This window comes from Chiloscyllium punctatum, chromosome 29 (assembly GCF_047496795.1).
Source record: "Chiloscyllium punctatum isolate Juve2018m chromosome 29, sChiPun1.3, whole genome shotgun sequence".
In the NCBI taxonomy this organism is placed as follows: domain Eukaryota; kingdom Metazoa; phylum Chordata; class Chondrichthyes; order Orectolobiformes; family Hemiscylliidae; genus Chiloscyllium; species Chiloscyllium punctatum.
Genome location: NC_092767.1, coordinates 70,830,664 through 70,853,826, shown reverse-complemented (window position 1 = coordinate 70,853,826; position 23,163 = coordinate 70,830,664). Strand labels below are relative to the sequence as shown.

General features: G+C 41.8%; 1 protein-coding gene across 9 annotated transcripts in view; it reads left to right on the top strand.

Annotated features, from left to right (window-relative positions):
• npas1 (neuronal PAS domain protein 1) overlaps positions 1-23,163 on the top strand; it is a 442,697-nt gene that overhangs the window by 380,721 nt on the left and 38,813 nt on the right. For 7 of the 9 annotated variants that reach the window (XM_072549368.1, XM_072549362.1, XM_072549364.1 and 4 more), the window contains one exon: positions 7,953-8,136. In XM_072549368.1, the coding sequence (XP_072405469.1) occupies positions 7,953-8,136 (184 nt within the window). The remainder of the gene's footprint in view (positions 1-7,952; positions 8,137-23,163) is intronic. The other 2 variants (XM_072549363.1, XM_072549367.1) reach the window with 1 other exon arrangement.

The window sequence follows — 23,163 nt, the reverse complement described above, 5'->3', positions numbered from 1 at the left end:
TTTGCATTTATTTATTTAGTCCTTATCTTCTATCTCCAGAAGTGATCTTACACACAACTGAACATTTTTTTTCCTATCACAAAATCACCTGTGATATTTTCTTCCATCTATGAACCACCACATTTATTTTTATTGGGTTAAAATTCCACTGGCTGTTATAGCAGGATTTGAAATCAAGTCCCAAAACATTACTGGAGACTCTTGATGACTAGGCCACTGTCTTCTCTATTAGAGTCATAGAGATGTACATCACAGAAACAGACTCTTCGGTCCAACTTGTCCATGCCGACCAGATAGCCCAACCTAATCTAGTCCCACCTGCCAGCACATGGCCCATATCCCTCCAAACCCTTCCTATTCATATACCCATCCAGCTGCCTTTTAAACGTTGCAATTGAACTAGCCTCCAGACTTCCTCTGGCAGCTCGTTCCATACACGTACCACCCTACCACCCTCTGCGTGAAAAAGTTGCCCCTTAGGTCTCTTTTATATCTTTTCCCTCTCACCCTAAACCTATGCCCTCTAGTTCTGGATTCCCTCACCCCAGGGAAAAGACTTTGCCTATTTATCCTATCCATGCCCCTCATGATTTTATAAACCACTATAAGGTCACCCCTCAGCCTCCGATGTTCCAGTGAAAACAGCCCCAGCCTATCCAACCTCTCCCATTATCTCAAAACCTCCAACCCTGGCAACATCCTTGTAAATCTTTTCTGAACCCTTTCAAGTTTCACAACATCTTTCTGATAGGAAGGAGACTAGAATTGCACACAATATTCCAACAATGGGCTAACCAATGTCCTGTACAGCTGCAACATGACCTCCCAACTCCTGTACTCAATACTCTGACCAATAAAGGAAAGCATACCAAACACCTCCTTCACTCTTCTATCTATCTGCGACTCCGCTTTCAAGGATCTATGAACCTGCACTCCAAGGTCTCTTTGTTCAGCAACATTCCCGAGTACCATACCATTAAGTGTATAAGTCCTGCTAGTATTTGCTTTTCCAAAATGCAGCACTTTACATTTATCTAAATTAAACTCCATCTGCCACTTGTCAGCCCATTGGCCCATCTGATCAAGATCCCGTTGTATTCTGAGGTAACCTTCTTCACTGTCATCTGCAAACTTACTCACTATACCTCTTATGCTCACATCCAAATCATTTATTCAAATGATGAAAAGTACTGAATCCAGCACTGATCCTTGTGGCACTCCACTGGTCACAGGCCTCCAGTCTGAAAAACAACCCTCCACCACCACCCTCTGTCTTCTACCTTGAAGCCAGTTCTGTATCCAAATGGCTAGTTCTCCCGGTATTCCATGAGATTTAACCTTGCTATCAGTCTCCCATGGGGAACCTTGTCAAACGCCTTACAGAAGTCCATATAGATCACATCTACCACTCTGCCCTCAGCAATCCTCTTTGTTACTACTTCAAAAAACTCAATCAAGTTTGCGAGAGATGATTTCCCACGCACAAAGCCATGTTGACTACCCCTAATCAGTCCTTGCCTTTCCAAATACATGTACAGCTTGTCCCTCAGGATTCCCTCATTTGTTCAATAAGTTCTAAATAGTATAAAGAGGAGCTGACCCATTAACAGGTCCAGGCGGTTGCCTGTTGCCATGGTTGTTATACCCAGTGGTTTGGCTTTCTACCATGCATATGTGTCTGCCTCTCCCTGGAGAGATAGCATGAGATATTCACTGATTTTCTGAAAGCCTTCTGCCACGGGTGGGCACCATTGGGAGCAGGAGTCCTTAATCACCTCCCAAAACCAAATTTAAGGTTAAATTTTGTAAGTTTATGATATTACCTTTGCTACATTGTTGTTTTAAGGACCTGTAACTTTTTAAATTCGTTTTAATTTCTTTAATTAGTATTTAAAGTCGTATAAAGAGGGACTGGAAAGCTCTTGTGGTACAATGTTAATATTCCTGCCTCTGAGCCAGGAGGCCCAGGTTCAGGTCCCACATGCTCCAGAGGTGTGAAATAATATCTCCAAACAGGTTGATTTTTTAAAAAAACTTATAAAGGTGGATTGTTGGGATATTGGGGTTGTTAGAAGGTAAAAGGTACAAAGCTGCATTCTATGAGTAAATGAACTATGAAGAAAAACGTATGCCATTTCAGCTAGGAGTCACCAGGTCTGCGGTCTGATGTAGGCCAGACTGGGTATGAAAACTAGATTTCCTTCCCCAAAGGATATCAGTGAACCAGATGGTCTTTTACAACAAAAGGAAAGATAGGAATTAGATTACTAAGATGAGTATTCAATTCTAGCTTACTTCATTGATTATTTTAGTTTAATTTCCACCAGCTGTAGTGGTGGGATTTGAACCCATATTCTCAAAACATTACATTAAGAATCCTTTAAAAATGGTACCTTCTGGTTCTTGACCTCTCTGTTAATGGGAACATTTCTCCCAATCTACTTCGTCTAGATCCCTTGTGATATTGAACACCTTGATTGAATCTCCTTGTAACTTTCTCTTCTGCACAGAAAAACAGCTCCAGCTTCTGTAGTATATCCACTTCGCTGAACTCTCTTATCCCTGAACCACTCCATAAATTTTTCTGCACGCTATTCAATGTCTTCACATCCTCCCTAAAGTATGGTGCCCAAATTTGATTCAGCACTCCAATTCCAGGCCAAACTCTTGTTTGATAAAGGTTTATCATGATTCATTGGCTTTTGAACTCTTTAACTCTGAGAATAAAGGTTGGCCACAATATTAAAGAAGCAAATACAGTATATAGTCCTTTAACTGCATCTAATACATGGAATACACATTGAACCAATTCTAATGTAATTCAGATGAGATTCCTGTTACAGGCTATGAAAGAAGACACAGTATGTTATGAGATTTGGCTAGCTAAAGAAATATAAAAACTCATCTTCTTTAGAAGTGAGAGAACAGTTTTGAATGATGTGTTAAATCCTGAATATTATTTTAAAATAAGGCAAGGACAATAATATTGAATGAAAAGTAAATTCAAATTGAGACCATCCTCTTGCAAAGTATAAGAAATGTCAGGAGTAATCTGTCAAACCATGGAGCAGGAGCCCACAGTAGGATGCCAGGTAGAATGGTAATTTATTCATTCACAGGATGGGGGCATCACTGGTTAACTCAGCATTTATTATCCATCCATATTTGTCTGGAGGGCAGCTAAAAGTCAACCACATTGACTGTGGTCTGGAGTCACATATACCATGGGCCAGACCGGATGAGAACAACAGATTTCTTTCCCTAAAGGGCATTCGTAAACCAGATAGGTTTTTACAACAATTGGCAATGGTTTTTTGGTCATCCAGATTTTTAAAATTGAATTCAAATTCCAATATCTGTCATGGTGGGGTTCAAACGTAAGTCCACAGAACATTACCTGGGTATGTGGATTAATAGTACAGGTATAATAAAATGAGAACATTACCTCCCCTTGATGGACTTGAATGAGACTTTCTTGTGTTTTCCCTTTTCTTCTTAATCTCAAAGGCCTGAGCAATTTGCTGCGGATGAAATGGTGAGTCAGTTGGACAAGCCATATATCAATTTTTCGGTCACCAAAACTTCCAATAATCACCTACTCTGTTCCTTTATGTGGAATCAGCCAACATTCAGTGGCATCTTATAGCAACACTTAATACACAGCCCCAGTTCCAGGTGGGAATCATCAAGGGGAACATCAGAAACAACTATATTCATGAGTTGCATGTTTTCCCCAAAGCTTCCATTTATCTCCCACTAAAGTTGGCCATCAGGGGTTTACTTAAGATTACACATGAGATATATATGGGACAGTGCTGGCGAAACCAGCATTTGCCGCCCATCCCTAATTGACCTTGAATGTGTTGCTTGGGCTATTTCAGAGGCCAATTGAGTGTCAGTGCTATTGCTGTGAGTCTGGTGTCACATGTAGTCCAGATTAGGTAAAGACGGCAGATTTCCTACTCTGTAGGACATCAGTGAATAATTTGGGATTTTTATGTCAACTGATGATAGTTGTCATGACTGAGATTAGCTTTGTATTCCAGATTTATTATTTCAGTTCAAATTCCACCAGCTGGCATTCTCTACAGCATTAGTCAGCGCCACTCAAGCCTCAGTCATCTTTCCTCATGTAAATCTAAATCTTCCATTATAACCCTTTATTTCCCTTCCCCTCTGCCTGTCTTGCTTCTCATTAAATGCATCCTGTACTGGCTGAAGTAACCATGAAGGCCCTGGCTTCTTTATCTCACCCCTCACCTGAGGTGTGGTGACTTTCAGGCTAAATTCACCATTTTCGTTATCTGCCTTTAAAGGGAGAGCAGCCCAATGTTCAGCAGGACTGTGGCGACTAAGCATTTACTTTGTTTGCCCGAATTACTTCATGTGTGTACGATTTCCCCATTCCCACTATTCTCTGGGTGCAAAGATTTGTCTGAATTCCCGCTTGGATTTCAAGGAAGCTAATTGAAATTGATGACCTCTATTTATGCTCTTCTCTACAAATGGAAGCATTCTCTCTGTGTCCATTTGACCAAAGTTTTAATTTCAATAGTTTTAAAGATCTTTACTAGGTCAGACCTCAAGCCTTCAAGAGAAAAGGGGGCCAGTCAATCCATCATTTCCAGATATGTGACATCTCTAGTATCATCCCTGCAAATCCTCCCTGCTGCCTCCTCAGTGCCTCTCAAACACCTCTGGTTGCACCTGTTGTCAGCACCATTAGGTGGTGATCAGAGAGGGACTGAGAGCCAAGCCATACAGCAATGGGATTGTGGAGGGAATTTGTGGTTAGCAGAGATGGGTTGGAGGAGGAGGATGATTGTTGTGGGGAGAGGCCAGCTAGATGGCTCTGTTGCGGTGGTGTGATGGCCATTTTCATAGGCTATCTTTGCATTGGTGGCACTCCCCAATCCCTTTTACAAAGATTTCGACCTGAACTAGCTGCACATCCTTTGCCAAATGTGATCTAATCAAAGTTTGATGCAGGTTTGTAATAATCCCAGGTTTCAATCGTATTCCTCTGGAAATAAATCCTAATTGCTTGGTTTGCTTCACAGAGATCCTTTTCGAACTTTCAGCACCAAGGAGACTTGAAGCCTAAAGTGTGACATAGTATGATAATTGGGGAATGAATACTGGGCACATCCACAGCCACTTTCTTTTTGCACTCTTGTTAAAAAGCATGTGGTTGAATGTGATTGCTGAACAAAATCATTTCAGAGCTAATGTAAAAATGGGAGAATACATTGATATACCAATCTCAGGATATCTCTGAGTACTCTGTGGATTGATGGGGATTGCAGCAGCCAGTTCTCTCACAGTCAGACCCCTCAAACACAAATGTGATAATCTATCCTGAGGCAATGTTGGTTGAAAACCAAATGGTGTCCAGAACACAAGGAGATCTTCCCTGCTGTTCAACCTCATGGCCCTGAGTTTAACATCTAAACCAAGGAACAGCGCCTCCAGCATTGCAGTACTCCCTCAGAAATGGCACGAAAGCAGCAGGCTTGACTAAGGTTTGGAATGAAGAAGGTTTCCTGAAGAAGGGCTTATGCCCAAAATGTCAATTCTCCTGCTCCTTGGATGTTGCCTGACCTGCTGCGCTTTTCCAGCAACACATTTTCCAGCTCTGATCTCCAGCATCTGCAGTCCTCACTTTCTCCTAAGGTTTGGAATGCGCAAGTCTTTGGGACCCAGAGAGATGCCATCCAACTGAGACAAATTTGAGCTAGCAAAAAGAAGATCGTTGCCTGTACTCAACTTTACTGAATCTTTAGGTATTAAAAGGCAGATGCTTCTCTTTTTCTTCCTTTGTCTCCTCTCCTGCATTAGTAATTAAGAGGTCTGAGACAGGGCTTGACTTCATTTGGTCTGCAATAACCTAACCTCCACACTCAGTGAATAAGGAATGAATAGAACGGCATTAATATTCACCAGCCCTCTGCATATCTGAGCCTCTAAAGACAGGTATTGACTCCTTCGAATATTAAAGGTCAACAAGCAGGGCCAGAATCTTTTGCATAATTACGCGTGTGAGAGACTAATACATTAGGGCTGGGTTGAAAGTAATTTTTCAATTTATCCACCTTATTTTTCACGATGGCAAGACTTACAATTCAAGGGGAACCTGTTTTGGAAAGCAGCCACACTTTGTTACCTGCCTGTCATGTGATCGATTTCATCCACTGTCATGTGATCAATTAATCTGCTGTCATGCTGCAGAATGGATTGCATTTGAACTGCCAGTCGAGAGCTCATGTAAGAAGTCTTAAGAGAGCTAGACAGAATAAGAATGAAACGGGAATTCATGATACAAAAATAAAATACTGCAGATGCTGGCGATCTGAAATTAAATCAGAAACTGCTGGAGAAACTTAGCAGGTCTGGAAACCTCTGTGGAGAGAGATAATGTTCATGTTTCAGGTCTGAATTGATTCTTCCTCTTTCAGGCCTCCTGTAGATCTGCACAGGTCAAACAGTGGATAGAAACTAGGAACAGGAGTGGGCCATTGAGCTCTTAAAATCTGTTTGCAATTCCATATGATAATGTTGATCGTCCAACTCAGTACCCTGTTCCCATTTCCTTCACATACCTCTTGATCCTTTTAGCCCTGGAAGTATACCTAACTCCTTGAAAACATTAAATGTTTTGGTCTCAACTGCTTTCTGTGGCAGAGAATTCCATGGGCTCACCCCTGTCTGGGTGAAGAGATTTCTCATCTCAGTTCTAGATGGCCTATTCCAAATCCTTCGACTATGAGCCCTGGTTCTGGATTTGCCAATCATCAGGACTAATCTTCCTGTGTTGATCCTGTCTGGTCGTGTTAGAACATCATAAGTTTCTATGAGATCCTCCCTCATTCTTCTAAACTCTAGAGAACATATCCTATAACTGATCCAGTCTCTCTTCATACATCAGTCCTGCCAACACAGGAATCCCCATTCGAGGAATCATTCTAGCTGATCAATATTTCAGTATCATATTCCAACTTTTTTCCCATACCTCTTGATGCCTTTAAAACCTAAACATTTATCTATGAAGTCCTTGAATATATTCAGTGACTTGACCTCCACGGCCTTCTGTGGTAGACAATTCCGCAGGTTCACTACTCTGAGTAAAGAAAGGTTGCCTCATCTCAGTTCTAAATGGTCCATCCTGTAACCTGAGTCTGTGTCCCCTGGTTCTACACTCCCCAACAGGGGAAACATCATAGAAACATAGATGTACAAATAAAAGCAAAATATTGGGGATGCTGGAAATGTGAAATAAAACAGAAAATGCCAGAGAAACTCAGCAGATCTGGCAGCATTTGTGGAGAGAGAAACAGAGTTAATGTTTTAAGTCTAGTATGACTCTTCTTCAGAGGGTTAGAATTAGAAAGGGTTTGGATTAGAGTGGTGCTGAAAAAGCACAGCAGGTCAGGCAGCATCCGAGGAGCAGGGAAATTGACGTCTCGGGCAAAAGCCCTTCATCAGGAATGTTAGTGAGCTATACAAAGTTCACATTATGGGAGATTGGGATTGCATCTACATTAGGAAGTATTGATTGGTAAACCTCTCTATCTCTGTAGCCTCCTCCAGCTCCAAACCCTCGAAGATATCTCCATTTCTCTGATGCATCCCTAATTCAGATTGTTCCACCATCAGTAATCATACCATCTGCTGCCTGAATCCCAAACTCTGGAATTAACTCTCTCAACCGTATCCTCCTCTCCAACAAGCTCCTCAATTACTAAACTATCGGTCATCTCTTTATTTCATATTTTGTGACGCAAAGATTTGGTTTGTTAGTGTTTTATTTATGTGAAGCACTTTGTGACTTTGAGGGTGTGATAGATACAGCAGTTAATATTGTTGCTCAGTCCCAGTTCCTTGATGATCACAATCCTAAGCAACACCCTTGATTAACCTGGTTTGTATTTGTGCCCACTTTCCCTCCTGCTTAGGTGGAACTGACGGGTAGCAGCATCTTTGATTACATTCACCCTGGGGATCATGTGGAGGTGGCAGAGCAGCTGGGACTGAAACTACCAAGCGGACGAGGGCACAGCTCGCAAACTTCCAATGAGGATGGGGCAAGCTCAACATCTTCCTCCTCACTGGCTGAGACACCTGAGTCAGGTAAGGCAGGTAAGGGAAAATTATCAATAGATGCACAAGGGTGGGGAGGGGGTAAAGGGAGTTCCAGAATGTTTACCCAGCGACACTGAAACCTGTCCACAATTGACAAGAGTGTAATGGAATACTCCCCACTTGCCAAGATAAGTGCAGCTTTAATAACACTCAAGATCCTCAATGGTGGCTAGAATCCCTATAGTGTGGAAATAGGCCCTTTGACCCAACAAGCCCACACCAACCCTTGCAAGATTAACCCACCCAGACCCATTCCTGTACCCTATTATCCAATATTTACCCCTGACTAATGCACCTAACCTACACACCCCTGAACACTCTAGGCAACTTAGCATGACCAATTCACCTAACCTGCACATCTTTGGATTGTGGGAGGAAACCAGAGTACACGGAGGAAACCCACGCAGACAGGGGAGAATGTGCAAACTAACACAGCCAGTTGCCCGAGGCTGGAATCGAACCTGGGTCCCTGGCACTGTGAGGCAGCAGTGCGAACTACTGAGCCTAGGACAAAGCAGCTGCTTGATTGGCACCCCATCCATTCATTCTAGACATTAATTCTCTTCAGTACAGACGCAGAGCAGCAGCAGCAGCAGCATGTACAATACATAAGATGCAACTCTTCGAGGCTCCTTCGATAGCATCTTCCAAACCAACTAACATCTAAAAGGTCAAGGGCAGCTGATACATGGGAAGACCAATACCTGCAAGTTCCCCTCCAAAACACTAACCGTTATGACTTTGAAATACATTGCCATTCCTTCATTGTCACTGGATCAAATTCCTAAAACCCCCTCCTCTGGCTGTACATACATCCCATGGCAGATCAAGAAGGCAGCTCACCAACATCCTCTCAAATATAGTCAATATGGTCAATAAATACTGCCTTTACCAGTGATCCCCACATCCTTGGGCCCAATATTGGAATGAAGGATGAGGAGTTCCTTCTTTGAAAGAAACAACAACAATGTGAGAGAAAAATCCTCTTCACAGTGGAATACACTGCCTGAGTGTGTGGTGGAGGCAGCTCAATCAAGGATTTCAGAAGGGAAGCTGAATAAGAAAAATGTACAGGGTTATGGGGAGAATGACAGCAAGGTAATTGCCCATTCAGAGACATGATGGGCCAAATGGCCTGTTTCAATGTGGCAACAATTCTGTGATCCTGTGGTGGACCAACCATGACATGGACCATAAACATACAGGAGACTCTTGAAGGTTTAATGACTTGACTTTAAAAGACTGAAAAGGGTGAAGGATGACAGAGTAGAGACCTGTAAAATTATGGCAGGATTCAACAGTGTTGGCATAGAGAAGATATTGTGGTGAAGACTATAGTTGGGGGCCATAACAAAAAGATAGTTGGTAAGAAATCTAGTAGGGAATTTAGAAGAATTTATCCAGAGAATGAAGTGACTGTGGAACTTACCAATGTAAGGAAGGTCCATGAACACACAAGGGAGAAGGCAATAGAAAGATAAGCTGATGGGGTGAAATGATGGGAGGTGATACCTGAAGGATTTTGTGCAGTTTTGGTCTCATTATATAGGGAAGGATGTTCTGGCGATAGAGGGAGAGCAGCAAAGATTTACCAGACTGATTCCAGGACTGACATAAAGCAAGACCAGATTGTTTAGGGCTATATTCATTGGAGATTAGAAGAATGAGGAGGAGATCTCACGTGAACTTATAATAGTCTAACAGGACTAGACAGGGTAAATACTGACAGGATATTCCTTACGACTGGGGAATCCAGAACCAGAAGTCACAGTCCAAGGATATGGGTTTTGCCATTTAGGATTGAGATGAGGAGAAATTTCTTCATTCAGAGTGAGGTGAATCTGTGGAATTCTCTACCACAGAAAGTGGTTGAGGTCAAAATATTAAATGTTTTCAAGATGGTGTTAGCTGTAGTTCTTAGAGCTGAATGATCAAAGAGTAAGGGAGAAAGTCGGAGCAGGGGACTGAGTTGGAGGATCAGCCAAGATCATATTGAATGGTGAAGGAGGATCGAAGGGGCTGAATGGCCTCCTCCTGCCCCCACTTCCTCTGTTAAATGGATAATCTGTTATTTTTATTGTTGATTGAAACATAAATATTGGTCTGGACACCTAGAGAGAAAACTTAAAAATTGCTATATACATTCTTCTAAAACCACTTGAGGGGGCAGATGGAGCGTCAGTTTAATGCCTTACCTGACACAGAGTACCTCCAGTAGTGGAGCAATCCCTCAGTACGGCACTGGAGATCTTTGTACCAAAGCTCTAGAGTGGGACTTGAACCTGGAACCTTGTGACTTAGAGGCAAGAGTGCAACCAACTGAACTAAGACTGAAAATAGGTGTCAAAAAGACAAAGAAGGAATAAAGTAGCTGCAAAATTGGAAGAGTTTCCACTTCAACAGAGATTTTAAATAATAGGCAACATCTTACTTTTGAGAGGCACTTTCTAATCTAAAATACTTTCCAAAGGCTCCAAAACCTCACTTAGGCTGAGGGCATTGAAAGTGTTAAGGACTTCACTGTTTCAGAAGAAAATGTATTTTCCTGCAAGGATCAGGGTCTCAGAAGCTGAGTTAGATAGATAGGCTCAAGCATGGTCTGCATTCCTCCTAACCACCATGCAGAATGTCAGGGAATTAATTGACTGTGATCCGAAGCGAAGCACATAAAGGCAGAGGTCAACCTCCTGTGTTTAATGAAAAAAAATGCTCCTGTACAACGTGATGAAGGATAGTCGTCTCATTCCATATGAGTTCCATTTTCCCACTAAAACAACATCCTATATCATCCCAGGTAGCGATCCAAATGCAGGTTGATATTAAAATTCTGTCTAGGCTGTGGCACTCCTGGTGCAGTCCAGATATTGGAGTTCCAGAGAAGATAGTACATTTTGTGGGAACAGGAAGAGCAGAGTTTTCTCAAGTCTGCTCCACCATTCAATAGTGCCCCATTTAACAAAAAAATGTCCAAACCTCATTTTCAAAATATCCGATAACTCCCCAGACTCTGAAATTGCAGGGATGTGGGGTGAGACCATAGGTATAGGAGTAGAATTAGGCCATTCAGCCCATCAGGTCTGTTCCATCATTTGATCATGGCTAATAGAGTCTTACAGCACAGAAACAGATCTTTGGTCCAACTTGCCCATGTTGATCAGGTTTCCTAAACCGAGTAAGTCCCATTTGCCTGCATTTGGCCTACATCCTTCTAAACCTTTCCTATTTATGTACCTCTCCAAATGTCTTTGAAATGCTGTAATTGTACTAATCTCTACCACTTCCTCTGACAGTTCATTTTGCATATGAACTATCTTCTGTGTGAAAAGATTGTCCTCAGGTCCCTTTTAAATCTTTCCCCTCTCACCTTAAAACTTAGCCTTCTAGTTTTGGACTCACTTACTCTGGGGTAAAGACCTCAGCTATTCACTTTATCTATGTCTCTCATGCTTTTGTAAACCTCTGCAAGGTCACACCTCAGCCTCCTACATTCAAGGAAAAATGTCCCAGCCTCTCCCTAAAACTCAAACCCTCCAGGACTGGCAACATCTTTTTACATCTTCTCTGTACTCTTTCCAGTTTAATAACATCCTCCTTCCTATAGTAGGACAACCAGAACTGTTCACAGTACTCCAAAAGTGGCCTCATAAGTGTCTTGTACAACTGCAACTTGACGTCTCAACTCCTGCACTCAGTGCTCTGACCAATGAAGACAAACATGCCAAATGACTTCTTCACCACTCTGCCTCCTTGTGATACCACTTCAAGGAACTATAAACCTGCACCTCTAGATCTCTCAGTTCAACAACAAATAGCCCCATTTACCACTCCTTAGCCCATTGGCCCAACTGATTAAGATCTCATTGTACTCTTAGATAACCTTCTTCACTGTCCATTATCCTACCAATTTTGGTGTCATCCACAAACTTACTAACCATGTCTCCTAAACTCACTTCCAAATAATTTAAATGACAAACAACAGTGGACCCAGCACTGATTCGTATGGAACACACTAGTCACAGGCCTCCAATCCAAACAACAGCTCTCTACCATCACCCTCTATCTTCTACCATCCAGCCAATTTTGTATTGAATTAGCTAGCTGTCCCTGGATCCCATGTGATTGAACCTTACTAACCATTCTACCATGTGGAACCTTGTTGAAGGCCTTGCTAAAGTCAATGTAGACAACACCTACAGCTTTCATCTATCTTCTTGGTCACCCCTTCAAAAGACTCAATCAAGTCTGTGAGACATGATTTCCCAGCACAAAATCGAACTGATTGTCCCTAATTAGCCCTTGTCTTTCCAAATGCATGTAAATCCTGTCTCTCAGAATCCCCTCCAATAACTTGCACTCCATTGATACTCACCGATCTAAAATTCCCTGGCTTTTTCTTGCAGCCTTTCTTATATACTGGCACAACATTAGCCACTCTCCAGTCTTCCTGGCACCTCACCTGTGTCAGTTTGTGATCCAAATGTCACTGCTAGGGCCTAGCAATTTCTTCCCTAGCTTCCCACAATATCCTGGAATACACATGATCAGGTGCCAGGAACTTTTCTATGTTTATGTGTTTTAAGACCTCCTCTTCTGTAATATAGACTCTTTTCAAATCATCACAATTTACTTATCCAAGTTCCATAGCTTTCATGCCTTTGTCCACAGCAAATACTGACCCAAAATATTTGTTCAGTATCTCATCCACCTCCTGTGGTTTCACACATAGACAGCTTATTTGATCTTTAAGGGGCCCTTTTTCTCTTCCTAGTTACTCAACCCCATTCTCCTGCTTTCTTCCCATAACTCTTGATCCCCTTACCACGCTCAAATACACTCAATGACTTGACCTCTACAGCCCTCTGTGGCAGTGAGAAATTCCTCCTCGTCTCAGTTCTAAAGGTTTGTCCGTTCACTCTGAGGCTGTACCCTGTGGTCCTACTCTCTCCTACTAATTGGGACGTTGACTCCACGCCCATTCTATCCAGGCCTCTCAGTATTCTGTAAGTTTCAATCAAATCCGCCCTCATCCTCAAAATTTAATCGAGTATAGACTCAGAGTCCTCAACCACTCCTCATATGACAAGCTCTTTATCCCTAGGATCATTCTTGTAAGCCTCCTCTGGACCCCCTCCAATGCCAGCACATCCTTCTTTGGATAGGGGGCCCAAAACTGTGCCCAGTATTTCAAATGTAGTCTGACCAGAGCCTTATACAGCAGCAGCAGTTTATCTCTACTCTTGCATCATAGTCCTATCGAAATTAATGCTAACATTGCATTTGCAGTCCGAACCATCATCTGAACCTGCATATAAACTTGATGAGAATCCTGAACTAGGACTCCCAAGTCCTTTTGTGTTTCAGATTTCCGAAGCGTTTCCCTATTTAGAAAATAGTCTACACTCTAACCTACCTACCAAAGTGCATAACCTCACACTTTTCCACATTGCATACCATCTACCACTTCTTTACCTACTTGCCTTGTATGTCCAAAACATTTTGCAGCTTCCCTGCAATCTCCACACTACCTATACCTCTGTCTTTGTATCATTTGCAAACTTAGCAACAATGCCCTCAGTTCCTTTGTTTAGGTAGCTAATATATAGCATGATTAGTTAAGTATCAGTTTTGGGACCATGTAGAACTTTAGTAGTCACTAGTTGAGAGAAAGTTGTAGATTTCCACTTTCTTTAATTAAATAAAAGTTTCCTGACATAATCCCTAAACAAAATTAGTTCTAATTTTAAACCTCCGTTATAACCAAAGAGTCATACATTACAGAAGAACTCTTTGGCACATCAAGTCTTTGCCGATCTATCTAAAATCTCATTTTCCTGCATTAGGCCCATAGCCTTCAATGTTATGACACTGAGTGCTCAATCATGTACATTTTAAAGGTTGTGAGGTTACCCGCCTCAACTACCTTCCCTGCTATGGAACTCCCAAGTAGAAGAAATAGTTTTTCTTCTAGAGCATCAAGTCCTTTTCTCATCAGTTAGGTCAAGCCTCAAGAATATAGGAACAGGTGTTCGCTGTTCAGCTTGTCGAGCCTGCTTCACCATTTATTATGATCTTGGTTGATTAAATATTCCCCTGCTTTATACCCACATCAGCCCTTTACACAATAATAAATGAAAATCTATCAACCTGTACTTTAAACATACTCAAAGGGTGGCATGGTGGCTCTGTGGTTAGCACTGCTGCCTCACAGAGCATGGGACCCAAGTCCGATTCCAACTCTGGGCAACTGTCTGTGTGGAGCTTGCACGTTGTCCCTGTGTCTGCATGGTTTTCTGGCGGGTGCTGCAGTTTCCTCCCACAGTCCAGAGATGAGCAGGTTAGGTGCATTGGCCAAGCTAAATTGCCCATAGGGTTCAGGGATGTGTAGTTTAGAAGCATTAGCCTTGGGATATTCAGGGTTATAGGGATAGGGTAGAGGGGGTGGGTATCGCTAGGATGTTCTTTGGAGGGTCGGTATGGACTTTTTGGGCCGAATGACCTGTTTCCACACTCAATACTGTGATATCTATGACTGAGCTTCCACAGCCTTCTGGGGAAGAGGATTCCAAAAATTAGCCCCCCGCTGAGTAAAACATTTCTCTTCATCTCAGTCCTAAATGGAATCCTCCTTGTTTTTTTAGGTTGTGTCACCTTGTTCTAGACTCTGTAACCAGGGAAAGCAAAGCCTCTATTCAAAAGACAATACAAGCCGAGTCTATGAAAGATCACAATACAAATCAGATCCACGCTGTCAAATCCCTTCAGATATGATGTTCAGAACATGGACTATACGATTATTTGGTGATGCCAAGTCAGCTTATATAAATGAAAATGTTATATTTCTTGCCTCCCACTTTGTGAAAAAAAACTTCCCAACTGTGACCATGTAAGGGTGTGACACCCTTGGAAAGACTTGAAAACATCTCTGTTTTTATTCCTTTTTAAGCCTCTGTTGTGACTCTGCCCTTGGAAGTAAGCACTCAGCTTTTGGTTTTAGTTAGTGGAAATGCATCATCCTGCTTTAAAATTCTGGGGCTGTTCAGTTTTAGGACTCCGGCCTCACAAACAGCACAATAAAATTTAATCCTGATGGACACAGAGGCAGTCTTTCTAAGGAGTGTTATGCTGGGATCAAACGCTCTGTGACTTCAGGTAAAAAAAGTTCCCTATTTTAGATTCTGTCCTGCAGCCCATTTCATCTTCCAATCAAGTGACCCACCACATGCAACAAAAATGCAGAATAAAAATGACTGGATTTCTAAGTTGCTTTTGTCCAGAAAGACCTTTGGCTATTGTGCAGCATTTATAGCACAGAGGATCATACACAGCAACATTGTTAAATCAAGAATTGAAAGTAATGGAAGTAAATCTGTTAAAGGAATTTAGATTCTCTAGAATGGAAACTGGTTTAGTCCATTGCAGTCATTTATAGAGAGAATGACTGGGCTGGTATTGGTCCATTGGAATTGTGTATAATGGGAGTGAATGGGAAGGGTTGAGGTCCTTTGAGATTGTGTACAATAGGAGAGAATGGGGAGGTGTTTGGGTCCATGGGGATTGTCGATACAATGGGAGTGAATGAGAAGAGATTTGGGTCCATGGGAATTGTGTACAATAGGAATGAATCAGAAAGGGTTTGGGTTAGTCAGGATTGTGTACAGTGTGTGAAAATGATAGAGCTGGGCAGGTTTGTCTCATTGAGGTAGGGCTGTCTAAAGGGTTACAAGGTAACCAGGAAGGAACTGAAGAATGGACTTAGGAGAGCTAGAAGGGGACATGAAAAGGTGTTAGCAGGATTAAGAAAAAACTAAGGAATTCTACACTTCTGTGAGGAACAAAAGGATGGCCAGAGTGAGGGTAGGGCCAATCAGGGATAGTGTGCCTGGAGTTGGAGGAGGTAGGTGAGGTCCTTAATGAATACTTTGCTTCAGTATTCACTACTGAGAAGGACTTTGCCGTTTCTGAGGACAGCTTGAAACCGACTGATATGCTCGAACAGATTGATGTTAGAAAGGAGGATGTGCTGAAAATTTTGAAATTCATGAGGATAGATAAATTCCCTGGGCCAGATGGGATATACCCTAGGTTACTACAGGAAGCGAAGGAAGAGATTGCTGTTGATCTTTTGTGTCCTCACTGTCCACTGGAGTAGTGCCAGATGATTGGAGGGTGGCAAATGTCATTCCCTTGTTCAAGATAGGGGACAGGGATAATCCTGGGAATTACAGACCAGTCAGTCTCAAGTCTGTGGTGGGTAAAGTATTGGAGAAGATTCTAAGAGACAGGATTTATGATTACTTGGAAAACCATAGTTTGATTAGAGATAGTCAGCATTGCTTTGTGAGGGGCATGTCATGCCTCACAAACTTTATTGTATTCTTTGAGGATGTGACAAAAAACATTAATGAAGGTAAGCAATGGATGTGGTGTACATGGATTTTAGCAAGGCATTTGATAAGGTTGCCCATGGTAGGCTCATTCAGAAAGTAAGGAGGCATGGGATACAGTGAAATCTGGCTGTCTGGACAGAGAATTGGCTGGCCCATAAAAGACAATGTGTGGCGGTAGGTGGAAAGTATTCAGCCTGGAGTTCGGTGACCAATGGTGTTCCGCAGGGATCAGTTCTGGGACCTCTGTTCTTTGTGATTTTTATAAATGACTTGGATGAGGAAGTGGAAGGGTGGGTTAGTAAGTTGGCCGATGACACGAAGGTTGGTGGAGTGGTAGATAGTATGGAGGGTTGTTGTAGGTTGCAACGGAACATTGACAGGATGCAGAACTGGGCTGATAAGTGGCAGATGGAATTCAACTTGGAAAAGTGTGAAGTTTGGAAGGTCGAATTTGAATGTAGAATACAGGGTTTAAGGCAGGATTCTTGGCAGTGTGGAAGAACAGCACGATCTTGGGGTCCATGTCCATAGATCCCTCAAAGTTGCCACCCAAGATGATAGGGTTGTCAAGAAGGCATGTAGTGTGTTGGCTTTCATTAGCAGGGGAATTGAGTTTAAGAGTTACAAGGTTATGCTGCAGCTCTATAGAGCCTTGGTTAGACTTGGAATATTGTGTTCAGTTCTGGTCACTTCATAGAAGGATGTGGAAACTTTAGAGACAGTGCAGAGGAGACTTACCAGGATGCTGCCTCGACTGGAGGGCATGTCTTATGAAGAAAGGTTTGAGGGAGCTAGGGCTTTTCTCATTGGAGCAAAGAAGGATAAGAGGTGACTTGATAGAGGTGTACAAGGTGATGAGATGCATAGATAGAGTGGATGCCCAGAGAATTTTTCCAAGGACGGAAATAGCTATCATAAGGGGGGATAATTTTACTTTGATAGCTGGAAGGTTTCGGGGAAATGTCAGAGGTGAGTTCTTTACACAGAGAGTGGTGGGTGCATGGAATGCACTGCCAGCAATGGTAACAAGAGTCAGATACATTAGGGACATTTAAGTGACTCTTGGGTAGGCACATGGAAGATATGTTATGATCTTAGAATAGGATAAAAGGTCAGCACAACATTGAGGGCAGAAGGGCCCGTACTGTTTTATGTTCTATATTTGCCTTGTAGGAGAGAAGGCTGAGGGAAGATTTGATTTGATACTCAAAATTATGAGAGGTCTGGACAGAGCAAATAGGGAAAAGCTTTTTCTATTTGTGAAAGAATTGAGAATGAGGTGACACAAATTTAAAATAATTGGTAAAAGAAGTACCAACAACATGAGAAAAAATATTATCACACCGAGTCATTAGGTTCTGGAATGAGCTGGCTGAGAGTCTGGTGAAAGTAGGATCAGTTGAGGCTTTCAGAAGGGAATGAAACTGTTACCTGAAAAGGAAGCATGTGCAGGGTTCCAGGGAGAACTGATTTACTGCTTTCTCAGAAAGCCAGTGCAGACACGATGGGCTGAATGGGCTCCTCATGCACTGTGGCAATTCCATGATCTGTACTTTTCATGTCTGTCCACAATTTATGAGGTGAACAAAAAATGTCCAGAAGGAACAGGGGTTGGAAGATCAATGCCACCCTCGTTATGTGCTACCCTACTATAAATATCTGCTCAAGGACAGCCAGTAGTGTTCCACAGGAATCAGTTCTGGGACCTATGTTCTTTGTGATTTTTATAAATGACTTGGATGAGGAAGTGAAAGGGTGGGATAGTGAGTTGGGTGAACAGCCCATCATACAGTTCTTGGCATCAATATGGCTCGTTTTATTATCTGCACGTAGATACAAGGAATGAATAAGAAGAAAGTGCACGACTGTGCAATCTTTTATTATTCTTTTTATTTTAATTTCAAGAACTAATTAAAGATTTATAAGAATTATGAGAGAAAATATGAACTACAAAGCTATAGCCTCCAGCAGTCCAAATTCTGCAGTACAGCTGCAGGCTCTTAAAATGGAATTTGTCCAGTTCTTTTTCTACACAGTCATGATGGTCCTAGCTTAGAAGGGCTGAGGCAGACTTAATTCCAACAAGGTAATCCTGACTTTTTCGCAGAGAATGCTCTCCCCTCCCCATTTCATCACCATCTCTCCCCAAAACACTTCAGTGTCCTCCTTAATCCTAAAATTCACAGAATCTTGCAACATGAGGCCATTCAGCACAGTGTGCCTGTGCTTTCTTTCTGAAGCAGTTATCCAGTTGGTCCCACTGCCTACTGAGCACTGAGAATTTATCCTTTTCAAGTATTCCCTCTTCAATGTTTTAAAGGGGGAAAAAGACTTGTAATTAAAAAGTGCTTTTCATGAACCCATAATGTTCCAAAGTGCTTTCCAGTTAATTAAGTACTCTTTAGTAAGATCATAAGAGAAAGGAACATGAGTAAGCCATTCTACCTCTTGAGCCTTGCTCTCCTATTCTTGGTTAATCCAACATTCCTCATGTCCACTTTCCTGATCTTTCCCTCTAACCCTCGATTCCCCGACTGATCAAGACTGTATCTGTCTCAGTAGTAATGTAGGAAATACAGCAGCCAATTAGCACACAGCAAGCTCCCACAAAAAAAAGTCTGATTATGATATGCTATTTTTGTATGTTGATTGAGGGATATATTTACAAACCAAGATAGTGGGGGGAAATTCACTATGTATCATCAAAGTAGCGCCATGAGTTATTTCAAACCCATTCAGGCAGGCGGTGTAATGTCTCATCTGAAAGATAGCACCTTTAACATGCAGCACACCCTCAGAACTGCAGAGTAAAGCCAACCTTGAAATGTGTGCTCAATTCCTGGAACTCAGATCTTTGTGACTGAGAAGTATATTTGATGACCACTGGGTCATGATTAATTGTAAGACATTTTCAGACCAAATGTAGAAATAACAGTAGACCATTTGGCCCCTTGAGCCTGCTCCCCTATTCAGTACAATTCAGGAAGAATCCAAACATTTTTCTATCTCTGACCTGAATACACCCAAAGACTGTGCATTCTCAGCTTTCTATTGGTAGAGTAGCATTGTTTTTTTCCCCAGTTAGAGCTTAAGGCAGTCTTCCAGATTCTGGCAGCAATTTGTTGATGCACTCAGAACTATGGAGTACAACTTTGAATTTAGAGAGCACCCTTTCAGGACAGAGATATGGGGAAATCTTTCCTCTGAGAGAACTGTGTGACTTTGGATGTCTTTCTCAGCAAGGAGTTGGAGGTGGGGAACATTGGATATTTTAAAAATCGAAGTAGATTGTTTCTTGTTAGCCAGTAAATCTGTTGTTATCAGAGAGGGAGAAAAAAAATGTGGAATTTGAAATAGGTTATTGAATAGCCCAACAGGCGCGAGAGGCAGTTTGGTCTGCTTCTGCTCCTACTTCAGATGTTTGCACATTTTCCCCCATCATCCTCACTCCAATGAGTGGTGTTAGAGACTGTTCAACTCTGGGCGCATCACAGCCAATCTAGGTGCTAACCTCTCAAAAGACATCCAATCACTGTACACCTTCCAGTGAGGAGATGGAAAGTTGTCCAAGTAATAATTGGGATGAATTTTCCCCCTTAGAATAGTCAGTGTAGCTACATCTACAAATGGCACTATGGCTGAGATTAAAAGATACTCAACACAGTGCACTGACTAAAACCGTTCCATAACTCCTCCCAAAATGTATAAAATCCCAATGACCACCAAGATGATCCTTTTGCTGGGCTACCTGCTATTCAGAACAAAAGCAATTCACACCAGGTTTCAGTAGCAGAAAAGTTACTGAATTTATTATAACCCACTTAACAAAAAAAAGGGTAAAGAAAGGATCTGTAATCTATACACTTCTTCAAAAACCACAAATGTACACACACACACTCAATCATGATTAAGACAGAGAAAAGATTGACTATTGAACACAGATACTATTAGTGGAAAAAGAATTTTGACAGGGTAAAAATAATTCTGAAGATCACATCTCCAAATTTTAAATGTGGGTTAAACTACACACAGTCCTTTAGCTTTTCAGCATCAATACATGCTGTTTTTGTTTGTAGGGTGATGGTCATTGTTCATTTTGATGGTTGATCCAATGGTCCTGGTTTTTTTCCTGTTAGAATTCTTTCATTTAAGATTTTTATGTTTCTTTTCTTGACATTTTGCCACGTAAAGAGAGAGAGAGAGAGGATGTTTTCTATTTGCAGGCTCTGGATGTTTCTCTTTCTACTGCCCTGGCACTTACAGCATTTAACACACTGCAGATCAACCAATCAAAGGAATGTTGTCAAACAGAATTTCCTTAACTTAAAGACTCTTGGTGAAATTCGGTCTCAAATTCTGCGCCCCCACCTTACGCTTTAAAAAGCAACATTTTATTACACAGCTTGAAAATATGTAGCACTTCAATTTCAAGTTGCAAGTCTGTCCTGGTATTTCACCTGTCTATAAGTCCAATAACAATTTCATTTTATGGAAAAGAACATTTTGCAGTTCCGTATGCCAGCATGGGCAGCATGGTCCAGCTCCCAAGAAGCCATGGTTACAGACTAACATCGGGCAACTTAGTTTATTAAGAAATGTCCTTAGTCCTGTTCTTTAAAAAGAATTTCCTACTTATTAAGTACACAGAATCTCAGTTATACTATTCACATTGTCCATATCTTCTGTTTCCTTTGTATGGCTGGCCAGCATTCATTGCTCATCCCTAATTGCCCCTTGTGAAGATGGTGGTTAGCTGTCTTCTTGAGTCACTGTAGTCCATGTGATATCTGACTGCGCTGTTAGGATGTACTTTCAAGGATTTTGGCCCAGCAGCGCTGAAGGGATATTTCCAATTTGGGGTAGTCTGTGTCTTGGAGGGGAAATTGGGTATAGTGGAGATCCCATGTATCTGCTGCCCTTGTCCTTCTAGAAGGTGGATGTTGTGGGCTTAGAAGCTGCTGTTGACAGAATCTTTGAATTTACTACTGCAATAAATCTCGTAGATGGTAAACACTACTGCTACTGAGCATCGGTGATGGAGGGAGTGAATGTTAAATGTGGTGGATGGTGAGATGATCAACGGGGCTGCTTTGTCCTAGATGGTGTCACCTTTCTTGAGTGTTGTTGGAGCTGTCCTGATCCAGGCAAGTGGGGCGTATTCCATCACACTCCTCACTTGTGCCTTGTAGATGGCGGATCAGGTTTTTGGGAGACCAGAGATGAGTTACTCAGTGCAGGATCACTAGTTTATCACTTGCCTTTTTTTTGCTGTTTCAACAACTTTATGTGATTGTGCATTAAACATTCTCATCACTCTCTTTGGAAAAAAAATTCCTCCAAAATTCTTGATTTTCTAGCGACTATTCAATATTATTTTATATTTATATTTTGCACATCTTAAGTTCAAGTTACACCAGTTTCTCTGCACTCACCCTAATTCTAAACAGCTTTATCAGATAGCTTCTTTTTATCTCTTGCCCGGGAAAAAAAAGCTCCTTCCCATAGAATCTTTCCTCACAGTCATATTAACTCAATCCTGGAAGCATCCTGATTAATTCTCTTTGCACTCTCTCCATTTTCAAGTAATGTGAACCCCCCCAAGTGCAGTGTTCCAGGTACTCTAACCGAGCTCCCAAGTAAATTTAACAATATTTGCCCCCCACGCAACTCTTGCTTTTGTAGTTTCTTCTTCACATGAAGGATTCCAGAACATTTCAGAGAAATCCAATAACCACAAGTCTTTTTCCTTTGAAGGGTTTTGTAAGGAAATTGTAGCTTTAAGTTCAATCCAGGTTTTTGAAAACAAAATTCTGCTAAGATGTAAATTTACAGATCTAGCAAGGTCAATACAATCCCTTAGGTTTTATTAATAGGGGCATGAAGTACAAGAGCAAGGCGGTTTTATTAAAATTTACGTAGAAGACCTTTGTCTCCATTTCTGGGTGACACACTTTACGAATTATATGAATGAAAGTTTTCCAAGAGCTAAAGGGATCAAAGGATATGGAGACAAAATAGGAACAGGGCACTGAGTTGATGATCAGACATGGTCACAATGAATGGTAGGGCAGGCTGGAGCATCTGATTGGCCTACTCCTCATCCTATTTTCAATGAATGCATTGGAGGGAGATTGCAGAAAGGATTCACCAAACTGTTCCAGGGATAAGGAACTTCACTCAACATGGAACAATTGTAGAAGTCGCGACTGTTTTCCTTGGAGAAGAGAAGGCTGAGATGTTCAAAGTCATGAGCGGTCTGGATAGTGGAAAGAGGGAGAAACTGTTCCAATCAGTAGGGTCAGGAACCAGGGAACAAATTTAAGGTAATTAGCAAAATAAACAACGCCAACATTATCTTTAATATCTGGAAATCTTTTGATCTTTGTCTTGAACATTCTCAAAGCCTCCACAGCCAACCTCTGAATGAAGAAATTCCTCCTCATCTCAGTGCTAACTGGGATTTCTTGTTCTGAGACTGTGCCCCTGGTTCTCAATATCCTCCCAGCCCAGGGGGAATCTTTCTTTTTGCTTCGACTTGGGCAAGCTCTACAAGAATTGAATGTGTGTTAATGAGATCATTTCTCATTCTTTCAGTCTCTGGAGAATGTAGATCCATTCTCCTTAATCTCATCTCACT